The 20,435-nt window shown below is 38.4% G+C and overlaps 1 gene segment (V, D, J or C); it reads right to left on the reverse strand.

Moving 5' to 3' along the window:
* Window positions 1-1,962: 1,962 nt before the first annotated feature.
* Window positions 1,963-20,435, reverse strand: part of LOC132649198 (T-cell receptor gamma chain C region 5/10-13-like) — a 31,243-nt gene continuing 12,770 nt past the window's right edge. The window contains 6 exon segments of the C gene segment in view: window positions 1,963-2,507; window positions 3,933-3,977; window positions 5,206-5,259; window positions 10,666-10,689; window positions 13,652-13,978; window positions 18,388-18,442. Coding sequence covers window positions 2,365-2,507; window positions 3,933-3,977; window positions 5,206-5,259; window positions 10,666-10,689; window positions 13,652-13,978; window positions 18,388-18,442 — 648 coding nt within the window.

The following is a 20,435-nucleotide window of genomic DNA, read 5'->3' on the forward strand; positions in this document are numbered from 1 at the left end:
TGTGCTCACATCAAAGGAGACTTAGAGAATCATAGTTTGCCTGGCGCATAGCGGGAGCTATGTCTGTCACCTCTCCTCAGCTTTGGGGCTTTTGTGTGATGTGTGAGTGGGGGATATCCAGGTCTTTTTATTTTTTCTCGTTTTATTTATTATTTTTATTATTAATTTATTTATGTAATAACTTTACCACCTGATTTCAGACACTTCCCTTCTCTCCTCCCAGTTCCACCTTCACATCCTAATTCTCTCCACTTTCCCTCCCCTTCTCTTCAGAGAAGGGTACCAACTTGCCCTGGCACATCAAGTTGCCAGAGGACAAAGGGCTACCTCTCACTGGGGCCAGATAAGGCAGCCCAGGTATGGGAAAGGTATTCAAAGGCAGGAAATAGAGTCAGAAACAGACCCCACTTCAATTGTTAGGGGACCAACATGAAGACCTAGCTGTACATTAGCTACATATATGAAGGGCTCTTAGGTCCAGCCCATGCAGGCTCTTTTTTTTGGTAGTTCAGTCTCTGTGAGCCCTCTGGGCCTAGATTAGTTTACTCTGTAAACTAACCTACTCTGTAGGTCTTCTTGTGATGTCCTTGATGCCTCCAGCTCCCTCAATCCTCCCACTCTTTCACAAAACTCCAGAAGCTCTACCTATTGTTTGGCTGTGGGTCTCTGTATCTGTTTCCATCAGCTGCTGGATGGAGCCTCTCAGAAGACAGTAATGCTAGGCTCCTGTTTCTGAGTACTTCAGAGTATAAATAATAGTGTCAGAGGTTGGCTCTCTTCCATGGGGTGGGTCTCAAGTTGGACCAGTCATTGGTTGGACATTCCCTCAATCTCTCTGCTCTGTCTTTATCCCTACACTTCTTGTAGGAAGGACAAATTTTTTTGTCAAAGTTTTTATGAGTGGAAGCCACACCTGGCTACAGGAGGTGGCTGCATCAGGCTCCTTATCTCTTACCGTTAGCAGTCTCAGCTACTCAGCTAAGGTCACCCCCATAGACTCCCATGAGCCTTCTCCTTCCAAGAGATGCTCCCCACATTGATTTCTGTTCTCTCTTCTAGCCCTCTCTTCAACCCCTGCACTCCCCATACCTGATCCCCACCCCCGTTGCCCTCCTCTGCTCCTGTCCTGCCCAGTTTCCTCCCTCCATCTATTCCAGATGTCTATTTCCCCTCTGAGTGAGATTCAAGCATCTTCCTTTGGTTTCTCCTTGTTACTTATCTTCTTTGGTCTGTGGATTATGCATTGGTTATTCTGTACTTTATGGCTAATATCCACTTAGATGTGAGTACTTGTCATGTAAATCTTTGTGGGTTTGGGTTACCCCACTCAGGATGATATTTCCTAGTTTCATCCATTTGCCTGCAAATTTCATGATGTAAAGTAGAGTCCAGAACATATCCCAAGGCTCTTGAGGACTGGGCTGCACACAGCTTCATTTAACCCATCTAACAAGCACAGCTCCAAGAGATACCTCATTCTAACTTTCTTTCACAGGAGAAACCTGCTGTGGAGAGTTCAGTATTGGATCGCACACAGAAAAATAATAATAATAAATTCTGGGTCCAGAGTTGAAACCCAGGTCCTCAGGTCAACAGTCCCTGTTTTAATCTCCTCTATTGGCTTTCCTCATTGGGGTATGGACAGCTCTCCTGGGAACAGTGTGAGGACTGGGAAGCACGATACGGTGAAACAGGCACAGAGTTGATCACACAGCACACATCCTACTAGACCTCATTCTGCTTCAACTGGAATGACTTAAACCAAATGGCCCAGGCCTAGTTCCCCAAAGGGAACAGTCACGTTGGCTTTTGCACTTGACTGTGGCTCTTAGGACCCACTGCTCCAGAAAATTGTCCCAACCATTATCTAAGGGGCAGACTTAGGAATATAGTTTTGTCATCTTGCTTAAACCTTCAATCACTTGTCACAAATAAAAGCACAGATAACACAAAGAGTAGGCCTATTTTTTTTTTTAATTTTTATTTGGCAAAACAAAGCACAGAATTCAACTTCAAATAAGGTTCTTCAGTGCATGTGGTAGAGGCTTTGGGGGCATTATCTGGTTCTAAGGCATGAAGTGAGGCAACTAGAAGCTGCAGTTTGTTTACATTGGGCCTGTCATGCTCTGTGCTCTTAGACAGACTTAGAGATGAAGGATTAGGATGGCTGGGTGCTTCCTGGGGCTACTATTTGTTGTAGAGTGAAGTGGATCCTTTTTCTCCCTGCTTTAAAAACATGATATAAAGTTACACATATGTGATTTTTAGGAGGTCGAAGCTACAAGCAACATTAACCAGACCCTCAGCAGATACTGAGGTACAGCAAAGGATGAAGACAATGGTACCCTCCCGTTTCATCATCCATTATGAACTCGGACCATTGCAAGGCACAGCTGTTCTTCTCAACAGACAGAATACAACGAAGGCCAAGTGGACCAGACTCTTGAAGAACAGGATGAGGTAGTTGTAGAACACAGAGGTGTTTGTGAGCTGAAGCTGCAGCACATCTAAAAGAACCAGGCATTAGTTTCATTTGCTCTTTTGTCAGAATGGCACACATAAGTGATTTTGTGTGTGTGTATGTGACTTGTGCAGACTGGAGTGACAAGTCAACACTAAACACTCTTTCCAGAACTAGAAAGAGGACTCATCTTGGAAGTCAGATTAACAACAGCCCTTGGTTAGTTAGTTTGTGACTAACTGACCTACTGCTGAGAAGAGAAGCTGCACTTGGGATAGTTAGATCATTTGAAGGTGAAGTGGGGGATGAGTTTAGAATTCTTCACTTTCAACTTGTCGAAATAATGTCTATCATGTACAAATTAAGTTCTAAGCAATATTCTGGCATCTTTGCACATGAAACTCTCACCTTTTGTAATAAATTAATACTTTTTGGTATAGAAATAATTTTCGTTTCAGTTTGAAAATAAACAGAGTGCACAGAGAAATACTTTGCCAAATATATATTGAGTGAGCCTCTGCCTAAGTCTTTGTCCAAAGATGTGACATTAAGCTACTTTCTTTATATATCTCTAAGTATAATGTCATCTCAGAAATAAAAATACAAGCACAAATTCAACACAGAAAATCTGGGGCATTGTAGATGAAGCCCGCATTGCTATGTCAGGAGCACAGTCCTTGAAAACCCAATGAGAGCATATCAGGGAGCACAGATTATAGAAGAGGGCACAGCAGAAAAGCCTGAAGGAACTTGTCTATCCAGATTTCCCAAAACACTCACCTGTCCATCTCAAGGCTCTAATGAAGTTTTGTAAGAAATATGTGCTGTCACCAATGAATACAATGATGGAATTGGAGAGCTACAGTAGCTGCTTACTGAGTCAAGGCCATGGTTCTTCCTGGCCTTGAGATAAGAGAACTGAAGGAATGAAATGTTTAACTCTGTCCTTCATCATCAAGTCTCATGTGTTTACTCAGATTCTGAGCTCTTGACATTGAGGAAATGGAATATATGAGCGAATACGTAAATTGCCATTGATAATCTCAGTTGTCCTCATATCTGAATTTGTGATATGTACAGAGGACTTAATATTAGCTCCCTGACCACATCCGAAAAATGGAGGCAGCTATTAAAGTGTATGAGAGGAATAACAATAGAAATATACAAGATACACATGTAGAACCCAGGTCAAGGATCTTTTGTCTAAGAGCAATTTTATAGGTGCTTTGAAGTGTGGTTAGTAGCTAAAATCAAACAAACAAAAAACCTACTAAAAAATCTATAGCCCCTGATCAAATTCATACTTTATGCAGACCAATTGTTGATATGACTAGGAAATGATGGGTTACTCCGTCAATACTGCAGTTCTAGCCATTATAGCTCTTTCGTTAAATCAGAGAAGTTCAGAGTTAAAGTGATTGAGATCGTGTTCTCTATAATAAGGTAAAAGTAACCAGATGATAAGACGTACCCTTTATTTCTGCCTTGCAAGCTTCCATATCAGTAGTATTGTTTCCTAGAAGGAGAGAAAGTTCTAGTGAGTTACCATGGCCATTATTTGACATGTTCTGTGTGTGTGTGTGTGTGTGTGTGTGTGTGTGTGCCTGTGTACATGCATGAGAGAGAGAGAGAGAGAGAGAAAACAAGAGAGAGAAAGAGAGAGAGCTCATCAGATAGAACTAATAATGAAAGCTCATACTTGTAGAATGATGATTGCTTTACCAGGCAACCTATTAAATGATTCACATCCGTTGTATTTAATTCATTTAAATGACCTAAATTCTGAATGGCTCCATGTGAGAGAAAAGAATTAGGTTTAAAAACCATATTCAAAAATCTTATCTGATTTTTTTTAAGACAGGGTCTTTAGTTGGGAAATACATCCATTGGTAAAAGTGCTTGTCTTGAAAACATAAAAATCTGAGTTTCAACCTCAGAACATACATAAAAAGGCAGGCCTGAGTACATTCTGGTAATCATATTACGAGGGGCTCCCTAAGTCCTGGCAGTTTAGCTTGCTGAGTTCCAGGCTAATGAAAGACCTGTCTTAAAGATGGTGTATAGATGCTGGGCGCTATGGCACACACCTGTAATCCCAGAACTCAGGCAGAGCCAGGTGGATCTTTCTGAGTTCAAGGCCAACCTGGTCTACAAAACAAGTCCGGGATGGCCAAGGCTACATAGAGAGATCCTGTCTCCGATGACACCCAAGGTTTTCTTCTAGCCTTCATATGTACTTGCATGTACACACATGACCTTGCACACACACACACTCTCTCTCAGACCCCTCTCCCCCCCAAACACATGAACAGATTTTAACACAGACACTCTCATCTATTCCAGGCTAGTCTTGAACTTTTGATCCTTCTGCCTCTACCTCCCAAGTGCTAAAATTATAGGCTTGGCTCACAACACTTACTTTGCACATCTTAATTCTTAATTTTTCTTAGAAAATTACTTTTTTGTTTTTATAGACAAGGACTGAGCAGTACAGTACAAATTTTTCTGATGCTGGAAAGATAGGGGAGAAAGCTTCTGTTTCATAAACAAAGTTTCAGAGGGAAATTGTTTCTAATCTAAAGAGTCATGGAGGAAAAGATTGATTTAAAATGTAATTCAGTCTGTTTTGCTACATTTAACAGTAGTTTTATTAACATTAATCCAAGGATATTCAGAACATAAAGTGATAAAGAGGAGAAAAACACTTTCTCATGAGGCAAAAGCAAGCAAATATTAAATCTTACCATTTTCCCATTTCGAAACACTTTCTCTGGGATTAACTTTAATAGTTGTCACATCTAAAAGAAATTAAAGTACTAGTTAGTTATTCATGTTTATTGTTTGAATGTGTGTGTGTGTGTGTGTGTGTGTGTGTGTGTGTGTGTGTGTGTGAATTAATACATATGAGTGTTGACAGAGACTGGAGAAGCAGTATTAAAATATGAGGCTCACAATTCCCAGAATGATTGACGTTACTCTGAAATTCAGTAGAAAACACTTGTCTTATATTTTTGCACACAAAGATAGCAAAGTTTGTGAAATATACATTTTTTAACACCCCTGAAATACAAAATGCCAGCTTGTCTGCTTTTCTTCTGAGTCTATACCTCCATGCCCAAAATTTGCCATAAAGCTTCACCAACGATATGGTCAATGGAAAAACCTTCAAACTGGCTGATTTTCAGACTTCTGCACTGATGTGTCATGGTCTCCTGGTCATGTTCACCCAGTGAATGTGTCTGACCTCAGGGTTTAGGGTCAACAACAGAATCAGATGCCTCTGAGGGAGTCTGATTTACATGAGTTTTTAATCTAAGCAGCCACAGCTTTCTCAATCACTCGATTCCCCAAATTTCATGTTCATATGCTTGGCTGCTGGAGGTGAGGGGCTTGTGGACATGCAGGTCAGTATTAGCAAGAGCTGCTGCCTGTCCTGTGCTCACTGCTACACCAGGCACGAGCTAAATGCATCTCAGGCATCACCGTGTTCAATTCTCCTGCAACACTAACGCGAGCTGAATTCTAGGTATTCTAACTACAAATTAATAATTGTAAATAGCTTATATAATTCACGGCAGTAAATGAGAGAGCCAATATTTAAAGGGTAGTGTGGATTTAACATGTAGGATATGTGCGCAATACTTTGTAAATAGCATCAGACTTGTGGAATATTTATATTTGTATAAAAATAAAAAGTATTTGGAATAGAATACATGTTTGAGAAAATATTACATTTAGAGATAAATAAAGAAAAACAAACATGATCTCAAATTTATAATTTCTGGTAAATGATCGAGAGATAAACCTGAGAAGTCACGGGGTAGGAGACATAGCTAAGTTAAAATGGAGGAAACTAACTGTAGGTCTAAAAAATGTATTAAAAAAATTAATAGAGCATTTCAAAACCAGGGAAAGATATAGGCATCCAAGCACAAGAGGTACTGAGAATCCCAAATACACACAATCAGAGAAGAACCTTTGTGTGGCACATTAAAGCCAAGATATGAAAACTATGCTAGAAAAAAACCCATGAAGAACTGAAAAAGAAAAATATCAAATCACAGCAGCATACATGTCTGGATTTAGGAGCTCTCAAAAGAAATCCTTAAAGCAAAGAAATATCAGAGCAACAAATTTCAGAACTGAAAATTCTGCTCATGATCTGTGCATTTGTATCCAGGAAATGGTATCTGAAAATCAATAAAGAAAAAAAAAAAAGACTGTTCTTTTGTGCAGTGCACAAAAATGAAGCACTTTGTGGCCACTGAGCCAGCATTGAAGAAGGAGCTTGAAACTTGATATCGAAGAGGAAGAAAGACAGTATCAACCAGAGAGAACAGCAAAGAGGAAATTTCATGAGGGGAGTATATGAACAAAGGAGAACCATATACAGGCAGCTCAGCAACACAGAAAATTCCTAATAAAAATGAGAGGGAATGAAAAGAAGAAACTATTATTATAGCAGAAATACAACCAGCACAAATCATAGAAATGAGCAAAGCCGTTCAGTAAAAATCTAAAATGTAAATGATCTTAATTCTCCCATGAAAATATGCCAACCAGCTTGCTAAATTAAACAAAATGAAAACCAGGTTCAAACAAGTGTTATCTGCAAGAAAACTATAACTCATAAAGAAATGTACAGAATGAAAGAACGCAAATAATTTGATAGGCAAGTAGAAGCCCCAAGCAAGTAGAAGTAGCTGTGGTTGTAGCTGATAAGTAGACATCAATCCAAAATTCATGAGGAGAGATAAAGAAGGTTGGAACCTCACTAAAGGGGCACTATATCAAGGTTCTATAATTATAAAAGCATGTGGATTGAATATTGAGTGAAAGAGACAGTGATGGAAATAAACAGGGATGGATAAATATATTAATTGTGTTTTACTTACAATACCGCACTGTTATCAAAGGACAGACATTACTAAATCAACAAACCTCAAAATTAAACTGTACCATACTTCAAATGAATTTACCTGACATCTGGAGAATATTATATTTAACACATTGAGAATACACATTTTTCTTAAAAGCCCATAGAACATTGTTTCAAACCGATAATATTTTGTGTTATAAAGCTAGTGTTAACAAATAATAAAAGAAATGATATCTTTTATCTTTTCAAAACAATGGTGGAACAAAACTAGGTATAAGTAACAAGAGAAACTATAATAGCATGAATGTATCAAAATGTACATGACCCTGAATGATTAGTGAATCATTACAGAAGCCAGGAAAGAAATATAAACTATTTTTATATCTAGGGGAAAATGAAAGAGAAACTTATCAGAAACTTTGGGATGTTACAAATGTATTTTTGAGAGGACAGTGTACAGATACCAGTGTTTATCTGAAAAAAAAAATAGAGGTCTTAGATAAATCATTCAAGAATTCACCTTAACATCTTTAAAATAGAAACAAGTGATTACTCAAAGCAGTAGAGTAGAAGAAAATGTAAATAAAAACTACATTGAGATTCCATCTCATCCCAAACAGGATGACAATCACTAAGAAAACTAATGACCCAATACTAGAGAGGATGTGAGAAGTAATAATCACTGCCTAAAGAGAAAATAAATAGGTTTTTATAAATTATTGGTGGGAACTGTGATAGCTCCACAAAAATAAGATATTATTAAACTACCATATGACCCAGCTGTACCGCTCTTGGGTATATTCAAAGGAGGGTAAGTCAGCATGCCAGAAAGAGGTTTGAAAATCAGTGTTGTAACGCTATTCACAATAGCCAAGATGAAGAACTAGCCTAGATACCCATCAACAAAGGTTACCGTGTTTTGTTCAGTCATAAAGAAGGAATTACCCATTTCTTTCACCTTTCTGCATATTTTTGCCATGTTGCCGGTTATGTTTGTTCATGGCATTGTAGCTGGGTAGTGGCTTCCTTCCCTTGGCAGCTTGCATAGTGTTTCCATGAGAGCTAAACCACAGGAAGGAGGCTTCTAGATCAGAGTCAGTGGTTGCAGTCATGTATCTTCAATGTGTGGTGTCTCCAGCAATAGGGTCCCACAGTCAACCCTGTAGACGCAACTGAGGACTACACTCACCTCCGTATTCTTGAGAGATTTGTATATCTGGTGCTGGCATTTTTTGTTATTCTATAGTTGTTAAGAAATGCATTGTCATCCAAGCAGCTTAACTCTCTTCAATGAATGTGCACTTATGTGTGTGTATGTGTGCACATACATTTAAAATGTTATGAAAGATTTTAGATGAATATAAAAAAATCCGTATTGATCTCTCTGCTTCCTCCCCAGTTGAAGCCTCTTTCCCCTTACTTCCCACTTCATATCACACACACTCTGCTATTCCACACCCAAGTCCTCTGTATCTATGGTCTCTTTATAAGTTCTAATTTTCTCTGATTATGCCATGTTGTATACACACATCTGAGAATTTGGACCTAGGAAATACATGTGAGAGAAAAAATATAGAGAGAGTTTATTTTTCTGGGTTTGGGTTACCTCACTCAATATAATCTTTTCTGAGTCCATCCAAATTTACCTGCAAACTTCATCATTACATTTCCAATTGGAGTTAAAGCCAATTCTATAGGAGGAAATCCTGCCTGGTACTGAAAACTAGCTAGGTTCCTGAGCTAGTGAAGTTATGCACCTTAGAACAAAACAACTATTAACACCCCTTACTAAAGAAGCCTTTTTTTTAACAGCAAATAAAAACCAAACCAAGAAATAACAACTGGACACAATCCAGAGATCAATGGATCCTGAGGGCCAACCCTAAATCAACAACGTCACAGTTACTGCATGTGACTAGGTAACATCCTGAAAGGGGGAGAAGACAGATTTTAAGAGCTAGAAAACCAGGAAGTCTGCTGTGAAACAGTCTGCCCTGCAAACATCTTCATAAACAAGACGAGAACAAGGGCAATGTCAAGTGACATGTTACAGTGGAAGGGGAAGATCTTGGTGGAGTCCACTCAAAGCACTACAGACAACTGTGCCCTCTGAGCGAAGGAGAATTAGCCTCTACCCGGGATGAACTCCATTTCTGGTTTTCTAATGTAGAGTAGCCAGCTTTGAAACCATACACACACAAACAACAAAAACAGACTCAATAGGTTCTACTTGTATAAATTTCTGCATACATATATATTGCATTAACAAATATAACCCCCTAAAATACTATCTCTATTGGAGTCTGGGGGCACTGGGGGCACATTGAGGTAGTGAAACTGAGAGGGCTGGACTGAAGAAAAGCAGGTGGGAAGTCATATAATTCTATTTCAATTAGAAGTGTTAAGAAAAAAGTTTTTCAAAAAGAAGTTGTCATCTAAGGGCTAATGAATGGACCTGGCGATCACCATGTAAAACAATAAAGCAGACTTGCTAGGAAAGATGTGCATGATTTCTCTGAATGGCAGAGGTTGCAAATATGTAAGTAGTAAAGAGGAATTGTGGATTCCAGCAAGAGTGAAGAGGAAGGGTTAGTGATGGAAACCATGGGCAAATAGGAACAAAGTGAAGGAAGGTACACATGGATGAAAATGGCATCATGAATCTCATTGTTTTGCACACAAACAAAAACCAAGGGGTTCTGAATTCTGCGAAGATTCTAGTGCTATAGAATGTGAATTCTTTTGACATGAGGCACTTTGCCTTTTGTTAGATAAGTAACCATTTCCTCCCAAGCCTTATGTTTTATCCTACAAATAGAAAGAATGTAAACTTTTATCCTATTAAGAATATATCGTTTTCTCTATATTCTCATGCATTCTTCTATAGTCACTTTTTGGGGACAGACAAGACAAGCCTTTGTAGAATTTATGTTTGTCAAGTGTGTAGTTCTTTGAATCAAATTAGGGTTTAACTTTTCGTTATCAATATTTAAAGGCCATACTAGAATAACTCAGTATAACACTTTTTCCAGTCATTAAGTGATAGATGGATGGGTAGGTGGATGGATAGGTGGTGGGTGTTTGGGTGGATGGATATATGGATGGACGTATTTTCTTTGTAGTCATTCGGAGCTTCTCACTGAATCCTCTCATTTGTTAATTTGTCATTTTTTTTATGATGCCAAGGAAATGATTGATTGCTTTAAATGTCACATAGCACTCAGTCTGTTTTGCAAAATTCAGTCATTCTGCTTTTTCTACCTAAAGCAAGATGGATTCAAAAGTTAAGGTGACTAGAAGGAAGAAAATGCAATCTGAAACTTACCATTTTCAGTTTTCAAAGCAGCTTCTGTGTTGACAAAGGAAAGGAAAGCAAATATCAGTCAGCTCTTATTTTACTGTGTTTGTATATGAGTCTGTATGAACATATTAACAATCTATTTGTACACATGTGCACATACATTTAATGTCAACAGAAAGACAGACATTACAATGTGAGCCTTGTAACCTCAGAAACATCAGTTGTACTGTATATAATTTAGTAGGTGACATTCATATATGAGGTTTCTATGTGTGACCATGTTGAAATTCACAAAGATTCCCCCTTAATCCTAACATCAATGTAAATGCTCAACCCTCGTCTACCAGATCCATTTTCCTGTGGAGTCATAGGTCCTACAAAAGCTTCTGCTATGAGAAAGATGATGTGTAAATGCATGAGCAATGAAAAATTAAAAAGAATAACAGTTAATACATTGGCCTGAACATGCTTGACTTGCTGGGTCACATTATGAAAAGCATTCCTGTTTATACAATGCATTTTAGGCTAGCCACAGCTGCAAAGTAAGACCTTGTCTTAAGGAAAAAAAACTGCTAAAAATCTCAATTCTCCTTATAATATCCAAAGATCTCAGTGCAGTTATTTCTCAGTATAGACAGATAACCCAAGTTATATTTCTAGTTTTCTGTGTAAGAGTTGAGATAGGAATGAGGCAACTATGGATTTTTAACACAAAAATAATTTGGTACTTAATTGCTATAAATGACATTGGAAAAGTACACATCTGTTCTTTGAGCTTATTCTTCTGATAAATGTGTTCTCACACATATGGGTTTCCTTCCACTACAAAATTTTATTGAAGAACAAGTTCTGTGTGCAAGAAAAAGGTATATATATATATATATATATATATATATATATATATATATTACATATATTATACCCACATATATATGAGTGTGATGACTGTGTGTTTGTATGCTTAATGAAAATGTAAATATGGTCATGTTTAGTTTCTAACTATCTTCAATATCTGTCTTAATGGCTCTAAAAGTATATGGTTTATTCTTTCAGTGAGTTTATTATCTAAAAGATAAATGAAAATCACAGTCAGCATGAACTGATGGAGGTTCAAAGAATAGAGTTAATAGTAATATAATCGATGTGTTTCTAAACTCCCTCAGCCAACAGTAATTGCAGTCTTAGAGATCAGCTTCATGTCCTTTCATAATCACATCAGTTTGACTTCGAAGCTTTTAGCAAGACCAAAGACACAAACCAAAAAGCCCTGCCAGGCCACAGCAGACAATGCAGCCAGTCCTGATGAGACCTGATAAGCGAGGGTCAGATGGAAATGGAGGAAGACCTCCCCTGTCAGTGGACTTTGAAAGGACAGAGGAGATGAGGGAAGGAGGGTAGGATTGGGAGGGAATGGAGGAGGGGGCTGCAGCTGGGACACAAAATGAATAATCTGTAATTAATATAAAAAAATAAAAATTTAATTGAAAAAGTCTTTCTAGACACCCTGTCAGAAGTTCTCTGTTGAATGCTTTAGAAAAAATGCCCTTGATCACTTTCCTACAATGAGACACATAGGGAAAACCCTTGTTTTAGCATTCATTGTAAGTAAATTTAATAACTAGAAGTCTTCTCTAAACAACTCCATCGCCAAGGGTTTTGTTCTTCTTTTATTTCTTCCCTGACCACTAGAAAAGTCATACCACAATTACACTAATAAAATGGCTATGTTAGCTTCCTGCTTTGTATATTCACTTGCCTCTATCTCTAAGCTGGAGTTAGAATAAGGGACTGTCTTGTCATGGTTTGCTATGCTGTGGCAAGCAACTTCCTTCATTGTTGTTAATTCATTTTTCTCTCTATGACGACCTTAGGTAAAGGCAGGCAACTTTACAGACATTGCTGGCTTCTGCTGAAACAAAGTATTCTAGAGGACCAAGACTTACTGAGGCAGATGTCAAAGGTATCCCCATGTTCTGTCATTTGTATGTTTCTCCACAAGATAAAACAGGCTTGTAAACCACATGGGAGAAAATAAAAGAATTCTTTTTCTCTGTTACTTGGGGGCTTTACCAATGCTTTCAGCTCAGGATGGCAACATACCCACACCATGAGCTGGTTACTGTCACTCTCCCAGTCTTTGCCCACTCAGTCCTCTGCCTCGCTGTGTGAAAGCATCTAGGACATGGTCCCTGAGTTAAGTATGATTCTAAATGAACACAGGATCTTCACTGCAGCCATTGGGACATCAACTCTTTGTAAACTCTTATCACATCTCACTTGGGTCTGGCATACAGGTGACACAGCAAATGTCTACCTCAGGGGCTGCATTTACCAATGGCAAGAAAGCCATTCGCCACAGAAAACAGAAAGGTGTTGCATATGCTAGCCTCATCCAAACTTGAATTATGATTGCTGTATACCAATTATACTTCAAACAAAAGCCAGAAAGCCTCAGACTGCCACATATCTTCAGTGACAAATAGTTATATTTTGTTGCTGTAGTTGGAGGTGGCAGTAAATGTAAATGTTTTGTGTGGGCACCGTCTTGTTATTTAAAAACATATTTTAGACAAAATTTATTGAAATTGAATTGGGTGGTTTTGTTTATTTTACATGGCAGAACATTTCTGAAAGATGAGTATTGTTCTTCCGTCTGGATCAAGTGAGGTAAGCAAAAGGGGAAACAGCATTTCAGGATTTCATACACTGAGTTGCTAGAGGCTTTCAGGCATGTTTTTCTTTCAAATAATTCATCCAGTAACATTTTTAAAAATATGATATGATGTGCACATTTCACATAACATAACTAAAGCTGAGTAAATTAAACACAAATATTCTGCTAGTTCTTCCCCACCTGTAACATTCTCTGGGACAAACAGCATGGTTCTGTGTTTACAACATATGTAATAAGATGGAAGGAAGATTGATATTTTACTTTTATAAATACAAACTATAACAATCGTTTACATACATTTTCTGCTAAGTTGTATTTACATTAACTTACACGTACCTTTTTTTATGGGAGGAAACAGAACCTCTTGATGACCTCTCTTATTGCTTTCGTGTTGGACAATACATCTATGCTCTTTATCCATTGAGTCTTCAGGCACAGTCAGCCAGCTTAACTTCATGTATGTGTCGCCAGTCTTCACGGTGTTTCCCTCTTGAGATTTCAGAATCTGATCACCATTCTTTTTCTTCCAATATACCCTTATAACGTCAGGGAAGAATTTCTCAAGGAGACAAAGGTATGTCCCGGCCTTATCATGATTTGTTTCAGCAACAGAAGGAAGAAAGATGGTAGGCTTGGGAGAAATGTCTGAACCCAAATGTTTGCCTGTAAGAAAATGTAAAATATAAGAAGAGAATTATTAGAGAGAACTAGAGGCTCAATAAATCTGACATGATCTGGTGTACAGTGCTAGGAAAACAAACCACGACTGAGTTAGCACCCACTGTAGACTCTCAGCCACCATAGGTTGCAAAACTTTCTATTGTCCCCTCTTTAAAGACACTCCCAATTTACAGGGCTTTTTGCATGACTTTCAGGAGACAGATGTTAACTGGAGGAGCTTACTTGAAATCTGGCCTTTGCTGTGCCACAGGCCAGCATGGATTCTTTATTACATCTCCTGTGTTTTCTCAGGGTGGAGCACATGTTCATGATGCATGAAGGAGTACAGGGAATGACTGTTTGATGTCTCTTAGGACGTTAATCTATGCTCTCTATTGCCTAGTGTCCCCACTCTTTGTCTCTTACACTGTCTAAAGCATAGATCATTTCCCCATGCATCTGTAATTCAGTTAGCCCACCCTCTACTTAGCAGATTCTCAAATGTGCCCCTTCGATATTATCTCACATAAGAAATGTCACAAGGTGGGTTGCCTGTTTCAGTGGCCATCTCCCTCCAAATACACTAGTCCCCACTGAACTGATCCCTTGGCTGTGCCCATGGATATCTGCCCAATTCTGCAGTCCCTGCTGTTTCTCTATAAGTCCACAACACCTCATTCCAACATCTAACCTACTCTCAGCTTGGGGGCTGGACTGTTTTTAAACCTTTCTTTCCAAATGATTTGCATTCTCTTTTAATGTCTTTTGCTACGTAACCACAACTGCTCTCTTCTTGTTTCCATTTTGATCTCTATTGTTTCTTAGCTGGCTGACTCCTTGTGGATATTACTTTATTTCTTCTTAAATAGATTTTGGAAAGTGGCATTTAAAATAATCCATCCAAATTTGCATGTTATAACTGTTTCCCTTTCTACCCTGTAGACTGATTGTTTGGGATGGTGGGAGATACATTTCTTAGTCCTGGCTTTATGACTGGGATACCAAAGGCTGAATTTAGCAGTTGAGGCTTTCTTTAACAAACTGTATCTTATGATACAGGGGTGACTGTGTATATAGGCTTTGTGCATGCTTTATGTGAAAAGGTGAGCCAAAGCACAACCTAGAGAATATATCAGATTTATACAGACTCAGTTAATGCTAACTTTGGAGATGACATTCATTAAAGGAACTTATAAAACTAAAAAAGTTTCTGAACAAGAAGGAATTGAGAGATGAAGAAGTGGGAGAGAACCTTTGGAAGCTACATATCTGACAGATTTCATATCCAGAATATACAAATAACTAAAAAAAACTGGGGCTGGAGAGATCACTCAGCAACTAAGAGCACTTGCTATGGGGGAGCCTTTAACAGGCAAAGGAAACTGGAGAGCAAGACAGAGAGAGGGAGGGGGAAAGGACAGATAACACTACAGAGATTTGAGAAGCCATAGGGAATACTTATTCAAAATAAAACACACATAGAGGAGGGCGGCAGGGGGAGGCAGACAGGAAGATCATTTAGGCTGACAGGGTTTCTCCTCATCCATAGACTATCTCACAAAAGCCCAGTGCTAACCATGAGAAAATTCATTTTAGATTTTGATCAGGGGAGTCCAAGATACCTCCAAAACAATACAGGTTGTTAACGTTGCTCTTGGTTGCCACCAAGAAATTGCAAGTATGATCCTATTGCTGAAAAGACTTTAGATACAGGACTCTAGATATAGGATTTGAAGGAATTGAGATGGAACTAACCTGGAAGCCTCCTTCCTGAGAATTAGCTCTCATAGTATCAGAAGAAGATATGCAAACTGCCAAGGCAGAAAAACAATGAATGACCTATAAACCACAATGACCAGATGAAAAGATATCCTTAAAGGGCAGTAATGCCAAGTATATCTTGGGGATAAACAGTAGCCATCTTATTGGATTTAGGCTTTCTCAAATGGAGAAAACTGCCTAACACTGTAAACCTAGCCTGCTTCTCTTGGCTGGTGAGGTTGTCTATCCTATAGGAGAGCCTATTACTAAACCCTAGAGAAGAGCCACTTCCCCAAACCAGAATAATTCCTAACTGCATTTCAAATGCCTATCCTTGTACACAGAGCTTAGTGCGTCCTTTTGGCATATAGAAACCATTACAAAAACTTCAGCTGGTCAAACTGCAGATAAAAATTGGCCAAGGTGTCCAGGCCTATTCCTACAGAAGCCCTGCACCTAAGATTCAAGGTACATCCCAGAAAAGGGGGGCAGAAATACGGCAGAAGACAGAGGACCAGGATAGCTGCTGAGAGTTTCCTTTTCATGTGACAGGGAAGCTACACCCATGGAGTCTCAAGAATATGGCTGCCAAAATAAAACTGGAAAACAACTCCACCAGTTAACATGCCAGTCTGTATGAGAGAAATCTGACAAGGTTCTTCTCCTAGATGAAAAACTACAGGCAATTAATGGTTGCTGAGAGAGAGAAAATCAAACTTCTCAAGGCATGAGCCTCTGCTGGGTTATCCAGTACTGCGTGGTCAGCCTAAGCATCTACACAAACACAGACAACACTAAAGGGGGTCAGCACACTGTATTTGAAATTCGTTATATAGATGTGTGTTCACTAATTCTAATATATGTATATAATAGAAAAAATATATTGTAAATATATCAATATAAAATATAATATACATTCCATAATATAATTCTGAGTAAACAATGAGGCCATAAACTTAAGAGGGAATTTGGAGGGCATATTAGTGTGTTAGTGGGGGGAAAGATTGCAGCAGAAATGGGGTAAACATAGTGCTAATGAAGTTCGCAAAAATAAATTATGGAAAAGAAAGCAATGCAAATAGAGTTAAAATGGACCAGTAACAGTACTCATGTATTTGAATATGTAGTAAATCTATATTAAATAATATTTATGGGCATTTGGTGAATCAGATGAATGAAATGATTGGCATCTAGATGGTCATAGCATGACTTCTTACTAGGATCCAACTCCAACTGAAGAAAGATGAGTTATTTCACAGAGCACATGACCCCATTCATGGGTTTCTTAGGAGTGGCTCTTCTGGCATGGTAGGCAATAATTCTATCTCTGAGCTGCAATTCCCACCTAAGAATATGAGCAATTAAAGATGACCTTGTAAGCTATTCCTTGTTGAGAGAATCTTTTTTTTTTTTTTTGACTTGAAGATTCTCTGACAGAATCCAGAGCACTGAATTTTCATTCTACACTATGCATTTGCTGACCTGTGGTTATTTCTATTGCTGCCTCATCAGGAGAGTCCGGGCAGCTGTAAGATATGCAGCTGTAAGGAGTGTAGAATAATGGCCGCAGGCACACGAACGCCTTAGCATAATGCCTAGCCTTCAAAATGTTTTTCCTATTATTTTTCTCTTTAATAGCATAATACGAATACGTGATGATACCCTCTATTTTTTTCCCGGCCAACGTTTCAAGTATCACTCATCCAAAATACTTGCACCTACAACATTTCAGTTCTTATATGTTTTCGATGTGAAGTGCTCATGCTACTTTGGATTTTAAAAGCAATAGCTACTACACAAATTAAGAATGAAAAGGACTCCTGGAAGCCAGAGGCTCCCATCTCTCTGAAAGCCACAGTCCAAGGTCTTGTGAGGCCTAATCACAACATCTAGGACATGAACCCTCAGGACAAGAATCCCTTTAGTGTGGAGTCTGTGTCTTTTCTACCCTCACTCCCATTCTGGCAGGAACTGCTTGCCAGCTAAGAGCTTGGATGATCAAATGCAGATGCAGAGCTATGAAGAGTCTCTTCATGGTCTTAGGACTCAAATGTCTTTTAGAACAGGCACTTTCCATTAAATTGGGCCTTCTTCAGACAGCACTCAAGTGTCTCAGTGTCATGAATTCTGTCTGTTCTCACACTATGTGAAGCTGTCAGGTAAATGGGAAGGATGTGTCGACATCCTTAGACTCTACTGTAAGAATGTACTTTCACTGTACTTAGGCATGCAGTCATAACCAAGACTAGAAATTTTGCAGTTTTCTGAAGAAAGGAACACAAAGTGTTTTCCCAAATATATAGAGAAGAAATTAGTAAAATTCCCCATTGAGGAGTCCAACTTAAAAGACTGTCTACAATAAGTAACCTGATATAATAGTAACATCAGTGAACAGCATAATCAAACACTTAGTCTTCATGTATTTTAACATTTACTTAGTCTGTGCATTTTAAATGCAGGATTTCAGTTTGTTGACTGACAAAGAAGGAAAAAATTGCTTATAAAGTAGCTTTATTTCTATATTAAGTAACTCATAACTGTGAAGTTGTTGTCAGGCATAGTTGATCATAATTTTTTTTTTCTTTCTAAAAATAAGAAAAAAATCTCACTGATTATACACTAGTAAGATAACAATTCAACAGCTTCCTTACCTGAGGGAATTACTCTGAGCTTTGTCCCACTTCCAAATACCATGATCCATGATGACTTTTTCACACTGCTTAGAGCTTCTACAAAAACATGAGCCCTCTTGAGTTTCGTTGTGCTGAACCATTTAGGGACTCTCTTAGAAAGCTGACTTGGATTCCATTGGAAAGTTTTGTGTCGACCTAGAGTTTGTAAGTTTTCTTCTAAACTAACTTCACAAACTCTTCTCTTTTCTAAGGTACCAATGACTGGAAAGTATCAACAGACAGTGGGAAGGAAAAAGAAAGAAAGAAAAAAAAAAGCCTCAAACCAACTACTTTTCTAAGTTAGCAGGAAACAGATTCTGAGAAGTAAGTCTCTCTTTTTTTAAATATGCAGATGTTTAATTTGTTGACCTTGCTAAGATAATTCATCAAATATGCCTGTTCTCAGAAATACCAAAGCCACTCCTTGAGAAATTTGGGGGTCTCTAAAGGGACAAAGCTCTCTAGCAGTGGCAATTGAAATGTACCCAACAGACAAAGTTTAAGGCTGGTAAACGAAGCCCTGCATATATAATGGTGATACATGACCTCTTGCCATCACGATTCCTCATCACAAAGGTGCTGACTACGAAATGGCTTCTTCAATGACTTCCTACTTTCTCTCACCTAAGAAAATAAAATTAAACAGTTCTATCTCCCATGGAATTATAAATTTCTTTTTTAAGTACAATGTGGAAATTAAATTCCAGTGTTCTGAAAATCCAGGGGAACTAATCTCTTGAGGGTAGTTCAGGGAACTCCACACACTCAACTCAACAGGAGGAAAGGAATGGCCAGAAATGCCCTGGAGCCCAGGTGAGGACCCAATAGGTCTGGTTCACTCCCATGTCCTTTCTACACCCAAAGGTCCAGGCCTGAATTACTCTGAGGATCGAGGATTGCTGGTGATCAGAACGACTGACCATCAACAGCCCACTCACAACCACCAATCAGATGAAAGGAAAAGACTGTAGAAGAAAATTATGTACTGAATATGGTTTTAAATGTAAATGCTAAAATTTAGTTCTACAAATGTGAATATTTCGGCTGCATGCTGATACTATAGCATGTGCATGCTCAGTACCCACAGAAGCCAAAAAAAGGACAAAAATCCAATCAACTGGAGTTAACCAGTAGTTGTGTGCATGCTGAGGACCAAATCAGGTAATTTTGTGAAAACAGAATGCTCTCCATTACTAAGCCACCACTTCAGCCCCCAAGTTGCATTTTGAGACAACACAATAGTTTGTGCATTGAGTTCACATCAGTTCATTTCCAGAAATGTTGCTGTCTTTTAATGATTTCTGGTTCCTAACTAGTTGGAGACTTCTATGAGAATGACAAGCAGGCTGTTTTCTTAAGCAATATAAATTGATTCACAGATTCACATATATAATATATATAATATATATATTAGCTTTATAGAATATATAATATATAATATATATAAATATAATATAATATATATAATAATATATATAGATATATAATAATATATATATAGCTTTATAGAATATTATACTATTGACACATGCAAGAGAGAAAAGTCATACACTTTCACCCACTGACATCACTGTAATTTTACAAGCAACATCACAATCCAATGCCAATTCTTCATTCATACTCTCTTTCCAGATGGTTCTGACTTGTGCCACATTGAGAATTAAAACTATTCAAAATATTTTCTAAAAGAAGCTTGGCTCAGCACTGATCATAAAAGAGGCAGGAAGAGGCACTGAGGTGTAGCCACCTTTGTATCTATCTAGGCTCCAGCTCCCCCATTTGCAGTGACAGCTTTGAGCTAAGTGAGTCCTAAAGACCCACACAGTCCAATGACCTGTGAACCTACTATTGAGAGAGCTATGATCCCTTTCTGGCTTCAGGATTATGAGTGCAGCTGAAGAGGAGGGATAGTAAGGTTTTCTTACGTGTTCCTTCAGATGCTGAGACACTGAGATCCCAGCAGGCACAATAGTACATAGCTTCATCTGATGTGATAACACTGTTGATTAATGGGCTAAAGGTACCAT

This window comes from Meriones unguiculatus, chromosome 19 (genome assembly GCF_030254825.1).
Source record: "Meriones unguiculatus strain TT.TT164.6M chromosome 19, Bangor_MerUng_6.1, whole genome shotgun sequence".
Taxonomy (NCBI): domain Eukaryota; kingdom Metazoa; phylum Chordata; class Mammalia; order Rodentia; family Muridae; genus Meriones; species Meriones unguiculatus.